Source organism: Nicotiana tomentosiformis, chromosome 10 (genome assembly GCF_000390325.3).
Source record: "Nicotiana tomentosiformis chromosome 10, ASM39032v3, whole genome shotgun sequence".
In the NCBI taxonomy this organism is placed as follows: Eukaryota; Viridiplantae; Streptophyta; class Magnoliopsida; order Solanales; family Solanaceae; genus Nicotiana; species Nicotiana tomentosiformis.
Window position 1 is genome coordinate 7,020,948 of NC_090821.1, and position 20,528 is coordinate 7,041,475.

At 37.4% G+C, this 20,528-nt stretch overlaps 3 protein-coding genes and 1 non-coding gene across 8 annotated transcripts; 2 read left to right on the top strand and 2 right to left on the bottom strand.

Annotated features, from left to right (window-relative positions):
* The first annotated feature begins 287 nt into the window (after window positions 1-287).
* LOC104113491 (ABSCISIC ACID-INSENSITIVE 5-like protein 7) lies at window positions 288-4,304 on the top strand. 3 transcript variants are annotated; one of them, XM_009623685.4, is made up of 5 exons: window positions 288-427; window positions 1,802-2,841; window positions 3,243-3,314; window positions 3,398-3,427; window positions 4,013-4,304. In XM_009623685.4, the coding sequence occupies exons 2-5, from the start codon at window positions 1,816-1,818 to the stop codon at window positions 4,085-4,087; spliced, it is 1,203 nt and encodes a 400-aa protein (XP_009621980.1). In that variant the 5' UTR covers window positions 288-427; window positions 1,802-1,815; the 3' UTR covers window positions 4,088-4,304. The 3 variants fall into 3 exon arrangements, with proteins under 3 accessions (XP_009621980.1, XP_009621966.1, XP_009621973.1); XM_009623671.4 differs by lacking the exon at window positions 288-427 and adding an exon at window positions 473-1,715; XM_009623678.4 differs by lacking the exon at window positions 288-427 and adding an exon at window positions 473-1,681.
* A 247-nt stretch (window positions 4,305-4,551) lies between these two features.
* LOC104113573 (protein DMP2-like) lies at window positions 4,552-5,184 on the bottom strand. The gene has a single exon (XM_009623782.1). The coding sequence runs from the start codon at window positions 5,182-5,184 to the stop codon at window positions 4,552-4,554; it is 633 nt and encodes a 210-aa protein (XP_009622077.1).
* A 700-nt stretch (window positions 5,185-5,884) lies between these two features.
* TRNAR-UCU (transfer RNA arginine (anticodon UCU)) lies at window positions 5,885-5,957 on the top strand. Its single transcript has one exon. It is a non-coding gene; the product is annotated as a tRNA-Arg (tRNA).
* A 586-nt stretch (window positions 5,958-6,543) lies between these two features.
* LOC104113509 (E3 ubiquitin-protein ligase MBR2-like) lies at window positions 6,544-11,403 on the bottom strand. 3 transcript variants are annotated; one of them, XM_009623694.4, is made up of 6 exons: window positions 11,182-11,402; window positions 8,580-10,367; window positions 8,031-8,081; window positions 7,244-7,339; window positions 7,029-7,172; window positions 6,544-6,931 (listed from the first exon to the last, which is right to left on the bottom strand). In XM_009623694.4, the coding sequence occupies exons 2-6, from the start codon at window positions 10,302-10,304 to the stop codon at window positions 6,800-6,802; spliced, it is 2,148 nt and encodes a 715-aa protein (XP_009621989.1). In that variant the 5' UTR covers window positions 10,305-10,367; window positions 11,182-11,402; the 3' UTR covers window positions 6,544-6,799. The 3 variants fall into 3 exon arrangements, with proteins under 3 accessions (XP_009621989.1, XP_009621999.1, XP_070042395.1); XM_009623704.4 differs by lacking the exon at window positions 11,182-11,402 and adding an exon at window positions 10,638-10,977; XM_070186294.1 differs by lacking the exon at window positions 8,031-8,081 and having other exon boundaries at window positions 11,182-11,403.
* Between the last annotated feature and the right edge of the window lie 9,125 nt (window positions 11,404-20,528).

Below are 20,528 nucleotides of genomic sequence, written 5' to 3' on the forward strand. Positions count from 1 at the left end.
GAAGTTGTGAGTTCGAGTCACCCCAAGAACAATATGAGGAGTTTTTGAAGGGAGATAATTGAGTATTTATCGAAATCAGCCTCTCAATCTCAGGATAGAGATAATGTATGCATATAAACTAGATGCCCTACACCTCACTGGTACAAGTATAATGGTTTGTTGTGTAACACGACGAATCCGTAACCCACAGGTGATAGAGACAATTTCACAATGACCTAAGACCACTCAGGGAAAGATACAGCCTCTAATTGGCCCACGTGTTGATCATCCACCACATCTCATTTTAAAAAAAATAAAGAAAAAGTGAGAAAATGCAGTTTAAAAAGAGAGAGACACTTGTCGACTCTACCAAGCCTTAAAGCTAGCGAAAGAAGAAGGGATCGACACGCTTGCTCTATTTCTCTCTCTTTCCTTCTGTCAAAAAAAGGTAAATTTCTGTTTCTTACTGTTATTTTTCTCTTCATTTTTTCACGTTCTTCTTTTGTCTGTTTCTGCTAAGAACAAGCTTAATAAAAATTAAAAGCTACTTCTTCATTATTTCTGATTTTGATTAATTTCTTATACTAGAATGTTTTTGTAGTAATTGGGTGTTCTTATCTCTTTTGCTGGGCGTCTCCTGAAGTTCCTTTTTTTTTGGGTTTTAAATGAGCTTGCTTTTTCACATATTAATAAAGTTCAAAACTATTTCTAGATTATTTTCTGATTTTGATTAAAATTTTAAACTAGAATGCTCTTGTAGTAATTGGGTATTCTTGACAAAAAGTTAGCTCATTTTTGGATTTAAATGAGCTTGCTTTTTCACATATTCTATTGTTTGTTTTGCTAAGAATTACCTAATAAAGATCAAACATTTTTTTCTTGATCTTGTTTTGATTTTGATTTGTTTTTCAGATTATAGAGGTGTTGTAGTAATGGGTATTCGTTTTTGGGCATTTCTTCAAAATTGTTTTTGGCTCATTTTTGGATTTTTTACATCTTCTTTTGTCTTTGTTTGCTAATATTCTTTTGTCTGATACTGCTAACAGCAATCCTAATAAAGATCAAGCCTTTTTACTTTTGAAAAAATAACAATAAAGATCAAACCTTTTGCTCGATTATCTTTTGGTTTTGATTTGTTTTTGAAATTTAGAACGACGTACTACTGTAGTTAGTATTATTAATTTCACTGATTGAGTTTTTCTTTTTGGATTCAAAATGAGTTTGAAGAAGGCTTATAAATCAAAATTCTTGGTTGTGATAATATATATGCTGTTTGTTTTAATTATGGAGTGTTTTTCATTTATAGCTGATATTGGATGAATGAGTTTGAGATTGAAGTTGATTCTTTAATCAACTTTTGACCTTGAACCGTGATCTGTACATATAGCTCTATTTTCTTTACTGCTACTTTTCAGTTTTTTCAAAGCTATAGTGAAGTAAGAATATAAAGGTTGCATCTTTCTTTGTTTTACTTCAATTTGGCAATGGATTTTGTGTTTGAATTTGGATTTCTAATAACTCCATATAAAGCTTTGATAATGAAACATAAGTCTCAATATTTTGGTTTTCTTATTATCTTGTTGTTATTACTTTGTTGCTACTGCTTTCTTTTCATCTTTCCTTGAGTTGGAGTCTATCGAAAATAGCTCTAAACTCAAGGTAGGGTAACGTCTGCGTACACACTGCCCTCTCCAGATTACATGTGAGGATTATACTGGGTTTTTTTTGTTGTTGTTGTAAGTCTTGAAATTTTGGGAGATTTGCGCCATTCAAATCTAATAATGTTGATAAGTAATGTTGTTATTACTGAACTTTTGATCAGATTTCAGATCTTACATGAACTTCAAGAACTTTGCTGACACGCCACAGACAGAGAGCAACAGTGGGATGTCGATGGGAAGTGGTAATTTTCCTTTGGCAAGACAATATTCCGTATACTCGTTAACTTTTGATGAGCTCCAGAGTACTTGTGGACTTGGAAAAGATCTCGGATCAATGAATTTGGAGGACTTGTTGAAGAACATTTGGACAGCTGAAGAGTCTCAAGTTGTAGCATCTTCTGCTGGTGTTGGAAATTTGCAAAGAGAAGGTTCTTTAACACTACCTCGGACGCTTAGTCAGAAAACTGTAGATGAATTGTGGAGAGATTTCCAGAAAGAAACAACAGTTAGTTCTAAAGATGTAAGTGGTACGGAATGGCCAAATCTTGGACAGAGTCAATCTACATTGGGTGAAATGACATTGGAGGAGTTTTTGGTTAGAGCAGGAGTGGTCCGAGAAGATATGCAACCAACTGGAAGCACGAATGATGTTAGGTTTACCGGTGGTATAAGTCAACCTAGTACTAACAACAATGGTCTGAATATAGCTTTTCAGCAACCTACTCAAAATCCTGGACTGTTCAGTAATCAATTTGAAGAGAAAAACATGTTGAATGTGGTTAGTGCCACATCTTCACAACAAAAACCGAATGTGGCCTTTGCATCTCCTATGCAATTAGGGAAGAATGGCCAACTGGCTAGCACGGCTGCTAGGGAACCTGTTGTCAGCATGTTGAGTCCTTCTGTAAATACTAGTACTATTGTTCAAGGCAGTGTTATGCAGGGTGGTGTTAAAGGCTTGGCCGGATTGCATAATGGAGTTGCACTAGCAAAACGAGGATCGCCTGGAAATCAACTGTCACCGGACATGATTGCTAAGAAGGATCAGGATACATCATCTCTTTCACCTTCACCTTATGCATTTGGTGATGGCGGAAGAGGGAGGAGATCATGCAATTCTTTGGAAAAAGTTGTGGAAAGAAGACGTAAGAGGATGATTAAGAACAGAGAATCCGCAGCTAGATCAAGGGCTCGGAAGCAGGTGAACTCATATGTTGATATTCTATATGTTGAGTTACTTCAAATTATCTTTTTGTTTGTGCTGTTGTACAATGAAACTAACTCGTGCAGCTGATGGAAACATCCATTGGTAGTTCAGCATTCAACAATTTTCATGTCAAGAAGATAATCATAACATTTCCCCGGAAAAATGTGAATAATAAAGAACTTGACAAAGGGATTCATTATCTATTAACATTATGAAGCAAGTAAGTTTGCAGGTTGACTTGTGGGAAGTGCATATGCTCTTCACTAAAGCTTTAGAATCTTTAATCTTAAATATAACTGGTGGAACTTTGGGACTGAGGGAGATATTGATAGAATCGTGTTTATACATTTAGGTTTTGAATGAATTAACTCTGTAATGACACTTCGATATGACAGGCGTACACTCTAGAGTTGGAAGCTGAGGTGGAGAAGCTTAAAGAAATAAACGAAGAGTTGCAGAAAAAACAGGTATATTGACAATTGTTCAAATTCACAGCACTACTACAAGAAAGTTACTGTAATAACTGCTGTTTTTTCAATGTTTCGTGTAGGCTGAATTTATCGAGATGCAGAAAGATCAGGTACTAACCTCTTTTACAACTACATGTACCTCTTGCTGGATTCGATAACTACCTACCTTTCCTGCTTAATTATGGGCTAGATACAGCAATCGTAAGTTAAACAAATATGAACCATAGGGTAACAACAACAACAACAACAAACCCAGTGTAATTTTACAAGTGGGGTTTGGGGAGGGTAGTGCGTACGCAGACCTTACCCCTACCTTTAAGAAGGCAGAAAGATTGTTTCCCGTAGACCCTCGGCTCAGGAAAGATAAAAGAAAGGGGCAACAACAAGCAAACCAATCGGAAAACCAAAGTGAAAATACCAGAAAAGCACTAAGTAATGCAATCAATGAACCATAGGGTAAGCTAGTGAAATGAATCCTATAGTACATAACTTAACAGTCAATCATGTTACCTGAGTTGAATGGCGTGATCATACATTCTTGTGAAAATGCATCACCTGTTAAGATGTCACAATTTTAAAAGTGAATGTGCGTTCTATGCGACGGAGTGAGAGTGATGCATGTGATTAGTTAAACTTGATTGCCTGTTTGAATGCCCCTGTCATCTTGTTAACTATTCTGTTCTATCAAATCGCAGTTAATGGAAAAGATGAATATGCCGTGGGGAAATAAGTTAAGATGCTTGAGAAGGACACTAACAGGACCTTGGTAGACCTCCAGCGGTGCCAAATCCAGTGTACAACCTCAGAAAAATAGTTAGATCCACGGAAGGAGTTATAATATGTGATATTATGATCTGATTCAGATCTTATTTCATCATATTGTTGATAGCTATATGTATATATATAAGTGATTGTGGCTTGTCCTACTGTATGTATTATTGTGTAAATGAGCTTCTTGCATAAAGTTTCTGCTTTTTGTTTGAATTACATTAGATGCAAGGTGCAAAACAGAATGTAGTTAGATTATCACATGAACCAGGTAATTAACATATCTGGGATACCCAATCCCTCTACTGAAGTAAAGATATAACACAAGGATAAAAGTCTTTCTGGAACATTACATTTTCTTGTTTTCCATGTACAATCAAACCTTCTCTAATATTCTTTTAGAGAACATATAAAATAAGATAACATGAAAAAGTAAAACTTGTAACATCACCTCAGTTTTTCTGCATTATATATCACTTTGTAGCAAGAAGGGATACCCAATCCCTCTTCTCCTAGAAGGAAATATGACAAAGAGAAGACTAATAACAAATCCAATCACCAATGGAACAGTATTTATGACCTTTCTTGGAACAACAAAATGATAACAGTGAAGCACATCATTGTGTGATGCTGCAAAGGTAAGGAAAGCAATCAATGAAAGTGATGCATGAAAAATATCAGACCATCTAAGTCTATAATCTCTTGGCACACAAGGCTTAATCCTTCTTCCATTGAAAGTCCAAATGCCACTGAATGTTGCCACCCCATAGTGTAGTCTCCCTCTTGCTGATTTAAAGCTGTCAGTGAAAGAGAAAAACACGCAAGAAATAGCCGATAGGATCAAGAAAATCCCTGTTATATATTGCTCAAACTTGTTGCATTGGCCATCACTGGTTAGTATGGGTGCAAAAATGGTGAAGGCAAGGATTGTGACAGTGGGTAAGAGGACGTTGAGGCGAGCCGTACCACTTAGGATTGTGTTGATGATGAAAATGAAGTTGGAATCCTTTTCTTCTTCATCATAATCTGGGAGATAGAAGTCATTCTCAGGTTCATCTATTTCAACCAAATGTTGGTACATATTGTTGTTGTTCTCCATCTTCAATTGGTGGGGTTGTTAAAATCTGAAGGTAGTCTCAACATTATATCAAAAGCTTATCTTAGATAATGGTCTTGAATAACTAACTTGTGTAAAAGGAAAAGGAAAAAGACAGAATGGTGTTGAAAGAGGTTCTTGCTGAGATTTAAGGAAAAAGCTTATTCCATTTCTTCTCATTGTTTACTTCCTTTAGATCAAACTCTAGGAAAGGTATCACTAAGGGGTGAAGCTTCTTTTTGTTGTAGGGGAGAACAAGAATCAACGTGGTTTCTCTTCTTTTGGGTTATACTTACTCTGTCCCTTTTTAATTGTCGTTTCAGCTTTTTTCGCGTCCCTTAAGGAAATGATAAATACTCCCTCCGTTTCAATTTATGTGAACCTGTTTGACTAAGCACGGAGTATAAGAAAAAATGAAGACTTTTCGAATTTGTGATCCTAAACAAGTCAAAAAGGGGCCCAGAATATTTGTGTGGTTATAAAAGGTTTTCATTAAAGTTAGAATTGTAAATTTAAGCTAAATTGTTACCAAATTTAGAAAGGGGTCATTCTTTTTGGAACGGACCAAAAAGAAAATAAGTTCACATAAACTGGAACAGAGGGAGTACAAGGTATAATTTACAAAGTATTAAATAATTAACAAATATAGTCATAAATTCGTAAAGCTTCAACAAAAAATTAATTGGCAAGGAAATGTACGCAAGCGCCCGTGGCCTAATGGATAAGGCGTCTGACTTCTAATCAGGCGATTGTGGGTTCGAGTCCCACCGGGCGTGTTGGATTACTTTTTCCTAGTTATTTTTTGGTTTAATGTTGCCAAGCAAATCCTTTGTCTTAATTTTGTTAACAATTGTTAGTTGAGAGTTAACTTGGAAACTGTATTACAGCTGACTGAGACAGTCTTAATTTAAGGTGTTGGATTCACTATTAAAAGCTGATTGAGTTGGCTTTTATCCTTCTAGTATAATTTACCATACATCGGTTTATTTACAAATGCGTGATCTATGCTAGGTTGTTTTCTCTTGTTTTTGATTTATAAGTTTTCAACGCAGTTGCACACTTTTAGGCATGATCAAGAGCCCGTTTAGATCGTCTTTAAAAAAAAAAATGACTTTTAAGCCGAAAAGCAATAAATTGGGGTTGCTTTTGACTTGTTTTAAGCAATTTTTTTAACTTATTTTAAATATTTTTTAATTTTGCCAAACACTGAAAATAGCTAAAAAGAACTTAAAAGCTGATTTGATCGGCTTAAAAACCAATCCAAACACCCTCGAAATCGTTCAATAGGACTCGAGACTCCTAATCTATCGCATTACAATCCCACAACAAATCAAGAAATGAGTAATACCACCGAAGCCAATCTTTGTTCTAAGTGATGTATTAATCCAAGAAAATGTCCGTAACATGAATAAAGGATGGTGCACAAATAATTCCCTCAACACAGACAAATCTTTGTACTTACAACCCCTCCAGATCCCTCATGAGCAAGGCTCCAGGTGACAAAAGTATAGTTGACAAGAACCTCCCTTATTTTCTTTTTTCGTATTGTCGTCTTCTTTACTTGGGCAGGAGAGGGTATAGATGAAAGATGAAAAAATAGTTGTGTGAGGTTATTCTTTCAAGTTTTCAACGCAGTCGTCTTACATATGGGACAGATATTCTTCAGCAATAACCACTGCTTAATGCAATTAGTGTGGAATTCATGCCCACAATCCAACATGCCAATGATATCTCCATCTGTGTATTCCTCCTGATTAACAGAACAAGAAATAGAACAAACTTTAGCTAACAAATCTGCCAAAAAGTAATACTATCAGGTATGTAAAAACATTAGATAAGATTCTTACCTGACATATACAGCACGGCTCCAAGTTTGATGAGGACCGTCCATATACAGACTCGTGCTTCCGCTGTTTCATATGGACCGAAATGGTTTCTTCACTCAAGCCTGTGTTTACATTTCCTATACGTTCTTCCAATGCCAATAACTCCTAATATAGACGAAGCAATCAGTGAGACCCGCATCTCAAAATTTAGTGACAGCAAAAATGAAATACATTACCTCATAGGACATGTTATCAACATCGAGCCTCAAGTCTCTATGCCTATCATGGAACTCAGCAGCTCCATTGATAAAAGGATCAACCAACATATAATCCTGAGAAACGAAAGAAATGCGAAAAATTTACATAAGAAATGTCCACAAAAGTCACCAAAAACTACATTTACTAATAAGAAATCAACACATAAAGTGGCCAAGCAAAATTGAGTTGTTCTATTGGGACTCATTAACATGTTCATCAGTTGGGTCCAAGTAATGAGCACATTTATGATGTAGGGTTGGAATTAGACTGTCCAATGAAAATTGTTCTTATAACAACACAAGAAGTTAGAAGCTTCATGATAAAAAACCAGTTGAAATTTGATATTGTCACGAAGACAAACAAAATAACTGGCTCCCAACACTTAAAACCTCGTGGTAGGACAATCGAAAAAATAAAGTTGGAATACTACAAGATGAAAATGCGCACAATATTATCCATCCAAATTGCAATCAGACAACTAAAACTAACCCTATCAAAAATTTAAAAAGAAGAAAAATCAGGTAAATAGTCCTTTTCCCGATCCAGGCAATCATGTTTACCATGCAAGGCAATATAATTTCCCTACTTTTCTTACTAAGCTAACATAGCGCAGCTTACAAAAGTATCAGGATAATGCAAATATTTTCAAGTTTACAGGGATCTACAGAAGAATTAAAAGTATATCTATTACAATATATAAATAACAAGCTGCAACTCATTTCTGCTACTTTATTCAATAGATTATTTAAAGGATTGAAATAAAACCTCTGATCGAAAGTTTTCGACCCTCCGCATGGCATTCAGGACTTGACGAATCTGTTGGACATAAGTAGGCAAGATTAATCAGCATTGACAATGTCTCCAATCCAGAAGAAAATTATTGGCGGGTGTAAAGTATCTCATAATCAAGACACATATAAACAACAAACAAAGCAGCTGCATAAGTGATCAAGAAAGTAAACAGAAATATCCTTCTACGACACCATTATAAGATCCCATGATGCTGATTGTCGAGGAAACTTACTCTTTGCATGTGTTCTCAGAATATGTACATTTTGGGGCCAGCATAAAATCCCCCAATCCTAAATAATATGAGTGAACCAGATCGGAGAAAAATAACCGAATATCCAACTGGAAATAAAGCTATTAACCAAAGCAATAAAAAAGAGTTGTCTTGAGGAGGACAAAATAGCAAATGAGAGCAAATATCTTTACATTCACCATGCCAGATACAAGACAGCAAAGTTCAGATACCTACACGGACAGTCAAAATACAACAGCTTTAGATATTATTGTGAAAAGTAAACCCCATACCAGCCTGTGTCGACCCTCAACGTCAGCAGCTAAAGCACGCCAACCATCCACATCATCACCTCGATCAACCATCAAACTTGCTCTACGACGTGGCTGACGGTTACCACGGCTACTAGATCGGGAGGACATCACTGGATCCTCTGAGGAAGGAGCCGAAGGCAGCAGAGAAAAATGACCTCTCTGGCTTCCAGACTCAGGCTCAACTGGTGGGAAGAGAATCCAAGGAGCAAATTCTGGTAATGTATGATGGCTGGTAGTTGCTGAGTTCTGATTAGTCCACGCAGTATGAGCATTGTGTCCGCTTGGACCAGGACCAACTGCAGAACTAGGACTGTTTCTAGAAGAGCTTGCATTTGCAGTAGCTAAGCTCCAGTTTGTGGGGTCAAGTACCATATTTCTCGTCTCAGGAACAGGAAAAAATGGATGGGAGTCTCCACTATTTCTGATAGTACTGAAGTTAGCTTCATCCCCCGATGCAACACATCTATCTCTAGAAATCACTGATGAACTACCACCTCGTGAACTAGGAGATACATCCCATGGAGGTGAGTGCAAGCCTCTTGAAGGACCAGGAGCATGCATCATGTGAGACTGGCTTCCCAGGTTACCTGAATTCATTGGCAGTGAAAATGGCTGTCTCGAGTCCAAAGATCTAGTTACTGAGGCAGGTCCAGGTCGAACATGGGCGGGGCTGACACTAGAATGCCCTGCAGTAGTCCCAATTGGTGGTAAGCCAAATGTAGTGTGATCCTGATTCGCAGGATTTGCTCTAACACAAAAATTTCTTGCAGAGCTTTCTGCAACTCCACCAGCACTTAAAGGAGGAAATATATCAGAAGCAGATATACTTGTACCAACCCCATTTCTTGGATTAAGATTTTCCAGATAACCAGCATTCTGCATATTTGCAGCAGGGGATGATATGTTTAAGCTGCTAGAAGCATTATAATGACTAGGATGGTTATCCTGTACAATGTTCTCATGTCCTGCATTGGAGCTTGAACTTCCACCTATAAAAGGCTGTCCCGAGCTGCCTTCAAGGACCTTGCGCTTGCAGGATAAACCCCAATTATCCATAGACGAACCTGATATATTACTGGTCCCTGCCAAATAACCAGAACTACCTGAAGAGGTACCACTGTCATCAGATGCACCAAAAGCCGGAGGACACTCCGCTTCTGACCTGTCAGATTTGTAAACAATTGAAGGTACACTTGTTCGCATCACCATCCGACCATCATCGTTATTGTATCTACCACTTAAATTAGCATTTCCTGTACTATGATCCGAGGCAAGGCTTGATGATATACTAGGAGGCCTGCCCATAAGACGATTGCCACCATAACCACGTGTAGGAAAGACATTAGAAGGTTCCAATTGCCATTCGGACCTTGAATTTGTCATAGCATAATCATTAGATGAAGAAGGCCAACCTTGTCCTCTTTTTAAGTCACTGCCACGTATGCGGTCATGCAAATTAGCGGTGGAGCTGGACTCACCTTGATTCCAGTTACTAAAACTTTGAGCATTATAGTTAACACCATTAGCATAACTAGGATTTCCTCCAGCGGAAGGAAGCATGGAATTTGACAATCGATTCTCTACTGGATTCAGAAAGCTATCCCAAGGAGCTGTCTGATCCATGGGAGAATTATTTGAAATGGATCCCTGATTAAGATCAATAGTTTCTGGAAAGGAATCCAAGATACTTCTGTCCCCTTGCATGTGAGCCAATTTTGAGAAACGCAAGGTCCTTAAGAGCACCAGTGAAGGAGTTCTCTAAAAGATCTACATTTAAAGAAGTTGAGAGAGGAAAAAGGTTACAACAGAATCTATTTTCCGATATTTAGTAGAAACTAAAACGTTAAACGACAAGTACAAAGCTGATTGCTCATGCCTGAGATAGCAATCATGAACAATTTTCAGTATTCTAATAAAAAATAACAAAAAAGTAGAATATCCATGCCTTCTGTTAAGGATGGAGAAGTATATCAATATCCAGATAAAAGATTAATATAAAAAAATTGTCAGACAATAAAATATGTAACAATCAACTACCTCAATCCGAAATTAGTTGGAGTGGACTATAGGTAACCTTTATATGCCTTACCACTCTATTCAAGTTCATTTTCCCTCAAATACTAAGATAGGAGTATTTTTTTTAACACAAAATAAGGGTTCTATTCATTTCACACTTATAACATACAAGTCATAAAATGTGGTGCAGTAAATATATATTAGCTTTGGAACTATCACCAAAACCCAACAACTTTGACCAATAAAAGTCAAATTCTCGGTACCACCGAACGGAGTTATAGAAGCAATTGAAAACTCAAAAACTCCGACACAAAATCGTTCAATCAAAACACAAAAGAACAAAATTATTAGTAATAGAAGTATTTGAACTCAGTAGAATTACAGATCCTAATTTAAAAAAAAAAAAATTGCAAAAACTAAGAAAAGCACCAGTACATTCAAGGGGGGAAAACGTAACAAGGAAAAAGGAACTTAGATAATTATCGGAAGCTGGAATTTAGATTACATATATATATATATATATATATATGTTTGAGCAAAAAAATTAAGGGGCCAATAAGAAAACCTGAGAATCAAATGGAGAAGATGATCGGTTAAGTGACCAAATTTTCTGGACCGAAACTCGGGTTTGCTCAGATTATTGAAGAGGGTTTTGTGATGGTGCAAGGAAATAGACAAGTACAGACCGCTCCAGAATATGGATAGATGAGGTGTGTGTGTGTGTGTGTGTGTGTGTGTGTTGGTGCCTGTGCATAGGTGTGCCTTTCAGACAAAGAACAGAGGGCCAAACAGAATTTGTTACCTATTGTATAGTTTTCATATTGTTATTTTAAATATATTTATTTTATTTTATTATATTGTTAAATTTGTTATTATGTAACCATGAAAATTCTTATTTTGTCCTTCTTTAAATAATTTTATTTTACTTTTTATCATATTTTTTTATATAATAAATTTATCCTATACATACTCTTTTAATAATATTATAAATTTATTTTTTCATATTGCTAGTGAATGACATCATGAAACGACGACAAATGATACAATCTATGTAAATGTTATATTCAACAAAATAATATAATACAATATAACACAATACAATACAATACGATAAATTATGAAACGATACGTAACAACCATCCAAACAAGTTGTAAACAGTGATACTTGTGTAGTTTTAAAAAGAAACATATTATGAGATTATATTTATCATCTTCAAGTTATTTACACTAGTACGATAAAATAATTTTTATTATTTTTATGCCATTCAAGTGAACAAATTGTAAGAAATTTATAAATTGTCAGCACAGAAAGTTGGAATTGTTTTGATACTTGGGATTTTCCATTAAAAACAACTAACGTAATTAATATATATTCTTACATAATATCGTGAAAAATCTAATACAATATATATTGAAAATCTATTTGGTTATTTTTATACTTCTTATAAATATTATATCATGTATATATCATTCATTGAACTTGAAATACAATTTTCAAAAGTAAGAGAAAAACACTACAAAGTCCGCATCAAGAATTAATGATAATGGAAAAAGAATATATATAGCAAAATTAACTCACCTCAATTTGTATATAATGCTCCTCTAAATTTTATAAAGACCTTGTTTGGTGCAACCATTTGTTACAAATAATTTCCTTTAAATGTTTGCTCAAATTTGTCTATTTGTTTGCTAAGAGATAGCTAGTAGTCTGGGGTAGAGGTAGAGTACTACTTACGGGTTCGAACGACCCCAGTAACTTTTGCTTAGATTTTATATTTGTATTAAAAAAATTAATAAATGTGTATAACTATTTAACTGAATTAAGACGTATTATGATACGCTCAGAACTCATAAACTTCAAATTATGGCTCCGCTTCTACTACTAGCTCAAATTTAGAAAGCTAAAGAATTAGTCCTATGTGAAGTTTATGAGCAGTATTCGTATGAAAATCATATATTGTAAACATTTAGTTTTTTTTACTTATTAATATAAGAGGGAAAATGCTATGTTTCATTTTACAAAGGGGAGCAAAGCTTAAAGAAAAATAAATAAATTGGTTTATATATATTGTTTAAGGCGGACTATAATGTATATACATTGCTTAATAACAGTGTATAACATATGTTAGACTAAGCACTACGCACTTAGGACCTTATTCAATTAGGATGTGTTGAGTTAATATCGAGGTGCCCAAACGACTTCCAATAAGAGTATTTAGAGTCACCAACGGCCTGTTATTGTTGATGTATGATCATGTTCAAAAACTAATGAAATATTTTGAAATAATAGACCATGAAATATATAAAGCATGACATAAAAATCAAATGAAAGCTTTTTAATTACAGAAAATTGACTCATCATTAAAGTAATGTTTCCACACGAACAATTTTTATATTTTAAAGTTTCTACAATATCTTTATTTGACTATTAGATTGACTTTGAAGTTAAGGAGGATTCTTTATCCCGATTTAAAGGAGTTATTGTTTCCTAAATTCAAAATGTTAAAGGAGGTTAAATTGTATAGAGTAAAATATGATATGACACGTGACTCACTAAAAGTAGGACACGTGGAATTCGAGATGGGATGGCTGAGGACCGAGCGCAGCCACTCTGCTTGTCACCGGAAAGGATAACGTTCATGAAAGTGTATTGAATACTCTGCGCCCGGTGGCATTTACTAAGAAATATTCTGCATCATTAAGAGCGACGGTCTGTTACAGAGAATTTGGCATTTATATTCACCGTTACATCTTCATCAATGACCCTCATAATTGGCACTAAAGGAGGGCACGATCTTAGGACCTCTTTCTCTAGGCATAGTTATAAATAGTGAGCTCAGTTACCATTATAAAGTACACGAATTTTCGGGCAAAAACATATACAATATTCTATACAGAATTTTATACAATTTTATTTTCTTTCCTTTTGATCTCATCATTGCTGTGTTCGAAAAACGTGTTCACGGAATCACCATATTTGCTATTTCATCTACATTCTAAGGCCAAGTATTTGTGTATTTTTTCGATTATTATATTATTTCAGGATCAAATTAGTTCACTTGTCTAAAAATCACACATAAATTCAACTGTACCGTTTTACGGGTAAATATTTTGGCGCCCACTGTGGGGCCTAAACAGCCGTGCAATTAAATTGATCCTTGCCTTTTTTACTAACGTGCTTTGATTATTTTGTCTTAGAAAAAATCACAAAAAATGGCAGATAACATTATTAACGATGCACGCAGCCCTGAAAATTGAAGGGATTAGCCTCATTTCAAGGATTCAATCAGTGACACCCGCAATGAGGAGAATTGCGCCACATCGATGCATGACAGGCGATACCCTCGGCGGGTTCGGGAGATAACTCCCGATGATGCTGACGAGGAGCAAGTAGCGGATGATGTGAGGATCCTGCAAGAGAAACAGGCAATCATCCTAGGCCATCTCACGCGGCAGGATCAGGTTATGACGGAACTGAAGCAGGCGCTATCAGATGCTTCGAATAATGCAAACAGACGCGTTCCAATTCCCCCCGTTGTTCTCGCAGACCAAACAACGCAGAGAGTCGACAACAATACTCCTAGGGATGAAGTTTGCTCTAATGGGGCTGGGGGGGAGCAGATAAGGTCTTAACAACGAGAACGGTTCATTCAAAGATGAGCTTTTACGGTTCATAAGGGAAGTAAACGCCCGCATGGATCAAATTCTAGGCGCACTACCAGTATTGAAAGGCCCGAACTCAAAGAAGTATGTTCAATTACAGTACAAACCAAGTGCGGCACCAGAACTAATCCCGAAGTGTTTCAAAATACCTGAAGTTGCAAAGTATGATGAAACTTCAGACCCGCAGGAACGTATTACCACCTACACAACGGCAGTGAAAGGAAATGATCTAGCTCCTCACGAAATTGAATCTATGTTGCTAAAGAAATTAGGCGAAACTCTCACGAGGGGAGCCCTAATGTGGTATTCATTACTGCCTGAGCATTCCATAGATTCCTTTGAGATGCTCGCAGATTCTTTCATTAAAGCTAATGCTGGGGCCAGAAAGGTGCAAGCCCGGAAGGCTGACATATTTAGAATTACACAAGGAGAATCAGAAATATAACAAGAGTTTGTTACCCGATTCCAGAAAGAAAAAATGTTGGTCCCGGCCGTTCCGGATGAATGGGCAGCTGAAGCATTCACCAAAAAATTGAATCCAAGAAGTTCAGACGCTTCCCGAAAGCTGAAGAAGAGCCTTCTTGAGTTTCAAGCAACAACCTGTGCAGATGTTCACAACCGGTACGAGTCAATGATAAGGATCGAATATTACCAGGCCGGTTCTACATCATCGGCCAAAGGACGGAAGAAGAACAGAGAAAAATCAAAGGATGACTATGACGCGGATAGGCAGACTTCGAGGGGTCGGGTTTTGCCCTACGAGCGTACCGAAAGCCGTTGCAGAAATTTCCGAGAAGCAAACAAGTTCACCGTTGACGGAGGGACTGATCGTAGTCGAAACAATAAATCACTTCAAGATAAACAAACGTCAGGGTCTCGAGATCTTTCTTATCCCCGGTTATTAGAATATAACTTCAATGTCAGTGTAGTGGAACTCATGTCAGCCATGAGGAACATTAAAGAAGCACGATTCTCGAGACCTATGATGTCCGATTCTAGCCAGAGAGATCCCAATTTATGGTGTGAATACTACGGGACAAACGGTCACCGAACAGGGGATTGCCGACATCTTCGGGATGAGGTGGCAATGCTATTGAAGAATGGTTATCTCCGAAATTTTTTGAGTGATCGAGCTAAGAACAATTAGTGTCGCAACTGAGACAACGCAGAATCTTCGAAAGCAGGATAAGAAACCCCACGCCAAACGATCAACATGATCTTTGGTGGGAACGAGACTAACGGGGTCACCTTTTCGGTGGAGAAAAAGACTAAAGTATCGATAACTCACATCAAAAGAATCCAGGAGGACGATATCACTTTCACGGAGGAAGACGCAGATGGATTGCTGTTACCATACAACGACACACTAGTAATCTCTTTAAATGTGTTAGATTTTAAAATTAAGCGTTTTTTAGTGGATCCAGGAAGTTCGGCTAATATCATACAATGAAGAGTATTGGAACAAGCTAGACTCATCAGAAGCATTATTCTGGAGACAAAACTCCTCTCTGGATTCAACCTTGCGAGCGTGACTACTTGGGGAGAGATATTGTGCTCACGAACGCTGAAGGAGTAATGAAAACAACTCTTTTACACAAGATAAAAGTTATACCCTCGACGTATCACCAATTGCTAAAGTTTCCAATGCTCGAAGGAATCAAGCAGATAAGAGGAGACTAACCGGCAGCAAGGGAGATTAATGCAATCTCAGTTTCCAGTAGCAAAGGGAAGGAGCACACGACATAACAATTATAGGAACCGACACCTACTCCCGAGTTATAAGAGGTTATTCCAGGGGCAGAATCGTCAGAACAATATCAGGTGCCGAGATATTTCCAAGTTTCGGAAGAAACGAATGCAACGAATCCACGGCAAAGGAACTAGAGAAAATGCCATTGTTCGAAGAATTCTTAGAAAGAAAATTTCACTTGGGAAAATTTCACTTGGGAATCCTTAAAATTAACGATGATTGTTTTGCATGGTCGTACGAGGATATGACAGGTATCCCGACGAAAATAGCCGCGCACAAGCTGAGTTTGGATCCTAACGTACCACCAATACGACAGAAGAAGCGCCCTATTGCCTAGGCCAGGAATAAATTCATCAAAGAAGATGTAACCCGCTTGCTTAAAATCGGTTCGGTCATAGAGGTAAGAAATCCAGATTGGTTAGCCAATGTAGTAGTAAATCCTTAGAAGAACAATAAATTTTATATGTGTGTAGACTATAAAGATCTTAATAAGGCGTACCCGAAAGATTCATTTCCACTGCCAAATATTGATCAAATGATTGATGCCACGGCCGAGCACGAATTGATGAGTTTCCTTGATGCTTATTCTGGGTACAACCAAATTAATATGAACCTAGAAGATCAGGAAAAGACTTCATTTATAACAAATTTCGGTACATATTGTTAAAATGTAATGCCTTTGTGGTTAAAAAACGCCGGAGCCACTTATCAGCGGCTCGTAAATAAGATGTTTGAAAAGCAAATAGGAAAAACCATGGAAGTTTATATAAAGGATATGCTCGTTAAGTCCTTGAATGCAGGTGACCACCTAAAGCATTTGCAAGAAATATTCGATATCTTGAGGAAGCATAACATGAAACTTAACCCCGAAAAGTGCGCGTTCGGGGTCATCTAAGGTAAGTTCCTAGGGTTTCTGGTCTCACAAATGAGAATTAAGGTAAACTCGACAAAATCAAGGCCATAGACGATATCCCGGATCAATTATCAAACGTGAAGGAAGTCCAAAGACTCATAGGAAGGTTAGTAGCTTTGAGCAGGTTCATTTACCGGTCGTCGGACAAGTGTCATCGCTTCTTTACATTGCTAAAAAAGAAGAACAATTTCGAATGGACGCCGGAGTTCCAACAGTCTTTGAGGGTCCTGAAGAAGTACTTATCAAGCCCTCCATTTCTCTCGAAACCAAAAGAAGGCGAAACATTGCTAGTCTACCTCGCGATTTTCAGAAGTTGCGGTAAGTGAGGTTTTAGTCCGGGAGGACTAAGGTACCTATTAACTACGTTAGCAAATTTTTAACGGGAGTAGAAACTCGCTACCCACGTTTGGAAAAACTAGCCTTAGCTCTCGTAGTCGCCTCTCGGAAGCTGAGGCCCTATTTTCAATGCCACCCAATAGGTGTGGCGACTACTTTCCTTTTGCGGAACATCCTTCATAAACCCGAGCTCTAGGGCAGATTGGCCAAATGGGCCGTCGAAATGAGTGAATTCGAAAAAGAATATAAATCGAGGACTGCAATTAAGTCACAAGTCCTGGCTGACTTCGTGGCCGATTTTAGTCCAGGACTGCCACCTCTGGCAACCAAGGAGGCAGTCATGGTATTGGAATCGACATCATGGGTTTGGACCTTATTTACGGATGGAGCCTCGAACATAAAAGGGTCCGAACAATTCCTTTAACTAACAATGAAGCAGAGTATGAAGCTTTTATTACAGGGCTCTAATTGGCACGGTGACTTGATTCCGAGGTTATCGAAATCAAATATGACTCACAGTAGGTGGTAAATCAGGTTTATGGGATCTTTGATACCAAAGAAGAACGTATGCAGCAATACGTGATAAAGGTCCAAGCTCTTTTGGCACGATTCCGTGAGTGTTCAATCACTCATATCTTGAGCGAGGATAATGCAGAAATGGGTGCATTAGCAAACTTAGGTTCTCGACGAAAATAAAGGGATCGGAGTCCGGAACGGTGGTACAACTGATATGTTCTGTCCTTGATACGGATGGTTACTATGAGGTGAATTCGCCTAGTCTAGTTTGGGACTGGAGAAACGAAATAATCGACTACCTCGATCACGAAAAGTTGCCCGACGATCCCAAAGTGTCACGAGCGTTACGCACCAAAGCTGCACGTTATAGCTTCAAAATTGTATAGAAAATCTTTCCAAGGCCCGATGACCCTGTGTTTAGGAGCGTCAGAAACGTCATGAGAGAACTCCACGAAGGGATATGCGCTGATCTCGTCCAAATCATACCTCTAAACAAGGATATGAAACGATCGATTGAAAATAATAGTAACCCAACAAAGATTCGGGATAAAATCTGCAGGGAGTTTATATGGGAGTTAGGAGTATATATTCATGTACGTGAGTTTGAACTATCTTAATTTACACTTACACAAATTGGTTTTGATTCTATTTCTATTTTTAAAACTAAGATTGCAAAGTTAAGAAATAAAACTAAGATAATTGTTTTTGTTGTTTTTCAAGTTTGTAAAAAGCCTAGGGTTATGACCATCGCCTAGGTGTTAGCCTAATGGGATATAAACCTTAATGCTTGTTTTGTCGATCGGAGTGTATTATAGCTATCAACTCTCAATTACCCACTCAGTACCTCTCTGTCAAGGAGTAGTTTTGCCCAATTTGGCTTTCTCAAATCCAAATAGGTATCACACAAAATGGTTGATAAGAGCTCAAGCCAGGTTATTACTATCTCTAGGTTGAACCCTTTAATTGGGTTGATCAATCTCTCGATTGACCCAATTTTTTGTTAGCCAAGTTTTTCTAGACTAAGTCTCTCATTCTCAAGTAGAGACTAAGTCAATTAGGCATGAACTAATATTTGCAACTATTAATTCCACAAATTAAATCATGAACAAGGCTAAATAATAAACACCCAATCATAAAAAAACACTAAATTAGATACCCATAAGGTTTACATACTAGGGTTGGGTCACAACCCTAGTAAACATCTAGCTACTTATGCTTGAAATTGAAGAAATAGAAGAAGAAATACTAATTAAACTCATACTGGAAAGTCAAAATGACAAAATCTATGTTAAAATATCCCAAAATATAGAAAACTACTAAAAGAAGAAAAGAAAAATGACTATAGGACTTGCTAATGTCAAAAATTAACCTAATTTTGTGAAACTCGTCTATTTATACAAGGATGGAAATTTCGGATAAAAATGCCCTTCAGGAGATTCTGCGGCCGGAGAAAACATGTGCGGTCCGCAAAAGTCTTCATCTTTGCAGGAGCTGGGATTCTGCGGCCACACAATTCTCCACTGCGGCTGCGAGGCATTGTTTCTGCGGTCCACAAATTTATCACTGCGGCCGCAACCTGGTCTTCTGCGGTTCGCATCTTTACTTTTGTGGCTGCACAATTCTTGTGCGGTCCGCATTCTTGAGGGACTTGGACTTTGGAAAATTTCACACCCTCTAAAGTTCATCTCCAGTTCTTCATTTGCGGCCGCACAATTCCTGTGCGATCCGCAGTTTGCTAGGAAACCCTGTTGGGATTTGCTTCATTGTTTGCGGCCGCAGATGGAATTTTGCGGTCCGCACTTTGCAAGCTATTGTGCCTTTTGTTGCCTTGTATTTTGGTTACTCTTTTTTGAGTCAGATTTCATCTCGGGAGTCCGACTTCCAACATTCCTGCAAATTTTTCATATTTCATCAATTTCGGGAACACAATTAAAAACTTTTAGACTAAAACAAAAGCTAAAAGACGCTAATAAGTAGTCAAAATCCCCACTTATCAACTCTCCCAAACTTAAGTTTTTGCTTGTTATCAAGCAAATAAAATAGTTCCCACCTCCACAAGTTAAAGGTCATTCCATACAATCAAAAGTGAGCCATTCACACATCAATTGGGACCGACAATTACCCACACTACTTATGTATTATCAACAATGCGACCAGTTAAACTTTATACATATTTAGTTATGTGACACTTGAGCATCAAGAATTGACTTTATTCATCAAGGAAGCTCGCTCTTTCATGTAGGTCATTGTGGATCCCAAACTCCTCCTCATGTACTCTCCATTTTCCTAGCTCACTTAAGAATTTTAGCAATCAATACAAAGATTTGTGAAAGGTTCACTCATCTCTCTCAAGAGAATGTCGCAAGTACGACTTCAAGTACCATAGGCTTGCCCCTCATGTAGATCGCCACTAATGTAAGCTCACTCGGCTTGAAATCACGTAGGGCTTTTTCAGGATGCAATGAAGGATTTTGTACCAAGGTTGGATACACTATGGTTGAGTGGGTTCACCTTTCCTTAAGCACTCCATTTCTTTATTCTCGGCTCATGCTTTGCCAATTCCTTGAAGCACTTTCTTTTCCTTGGGGAACTAGAGAGATTTAACATCACTCTTTCTTGATCATGACATTCATTTTCTCCCTCTTTGATTTCTCCATGATTTGTATCATTACTTTTCTTTGAATCCCTTCAACTTTTCCACTTATTCACTTTTGTTTTTGTATTCTTTTTTCTT

What these genes read in the sequence shown, in the direction of transcription:
- LOC104113491 (XM_009623685.4), top strand. Translation starts at nt 1,816, where the DNA reads ATGAACTTCAAGAACTTTGCTGACACGCCACAGACAGAGAGCAACAGT. An exon ending in GATCAAGGGCTCGGAAGCAG is followed by an intron (nt 2,842 to 3,242) that starts GTGAACTCATAT and finishes TCGATATGACAG; the next exon opens with GCGTACACTCTAGAGTTGGA. An exon ending in AAGAGTTGCAGAAAAAACAG is followed by an intron (nt 3,315 to 3,397) that starts GTATATTGACAA and finishes TGTTTCGTGTAG; the next exon opens with GCTGAATTTATCGAGATGCA.
- LOC104113573 (XM_009623782.1), bottom strand. Translation starts at nt 5,184, where the DNA reads ATGGAGAACAACAACAATATGTACCAACATTTGGTTGAAATAGATGAA.
- LOC104113509 (XM_009623694.4), bottom strand. Translation starts at nt 10,304, where the DNA reads ATGCAAGGGGACAGAAGTATCTTGGATTCCTTTCCAGAAACTATTGAT. An exon ending in TTGAGGGTCGACACAGGCTG is followed by an intron (nt 8,082 to 8,579) that starts GTATGGGGTTTA and finishes TATGTCCAACAG; the next exon opens with ATTCGTCAAGTCCTGAATGC. An exon ending in AGCCGTGCTGTATATGTCAG is followed by an intron (nt 6,932 to 7,028) that starts GTAAGAATCTTA and finishes TCTGTTAATCAG; the next exon opens with GAGGAATACACAGATGGAGA.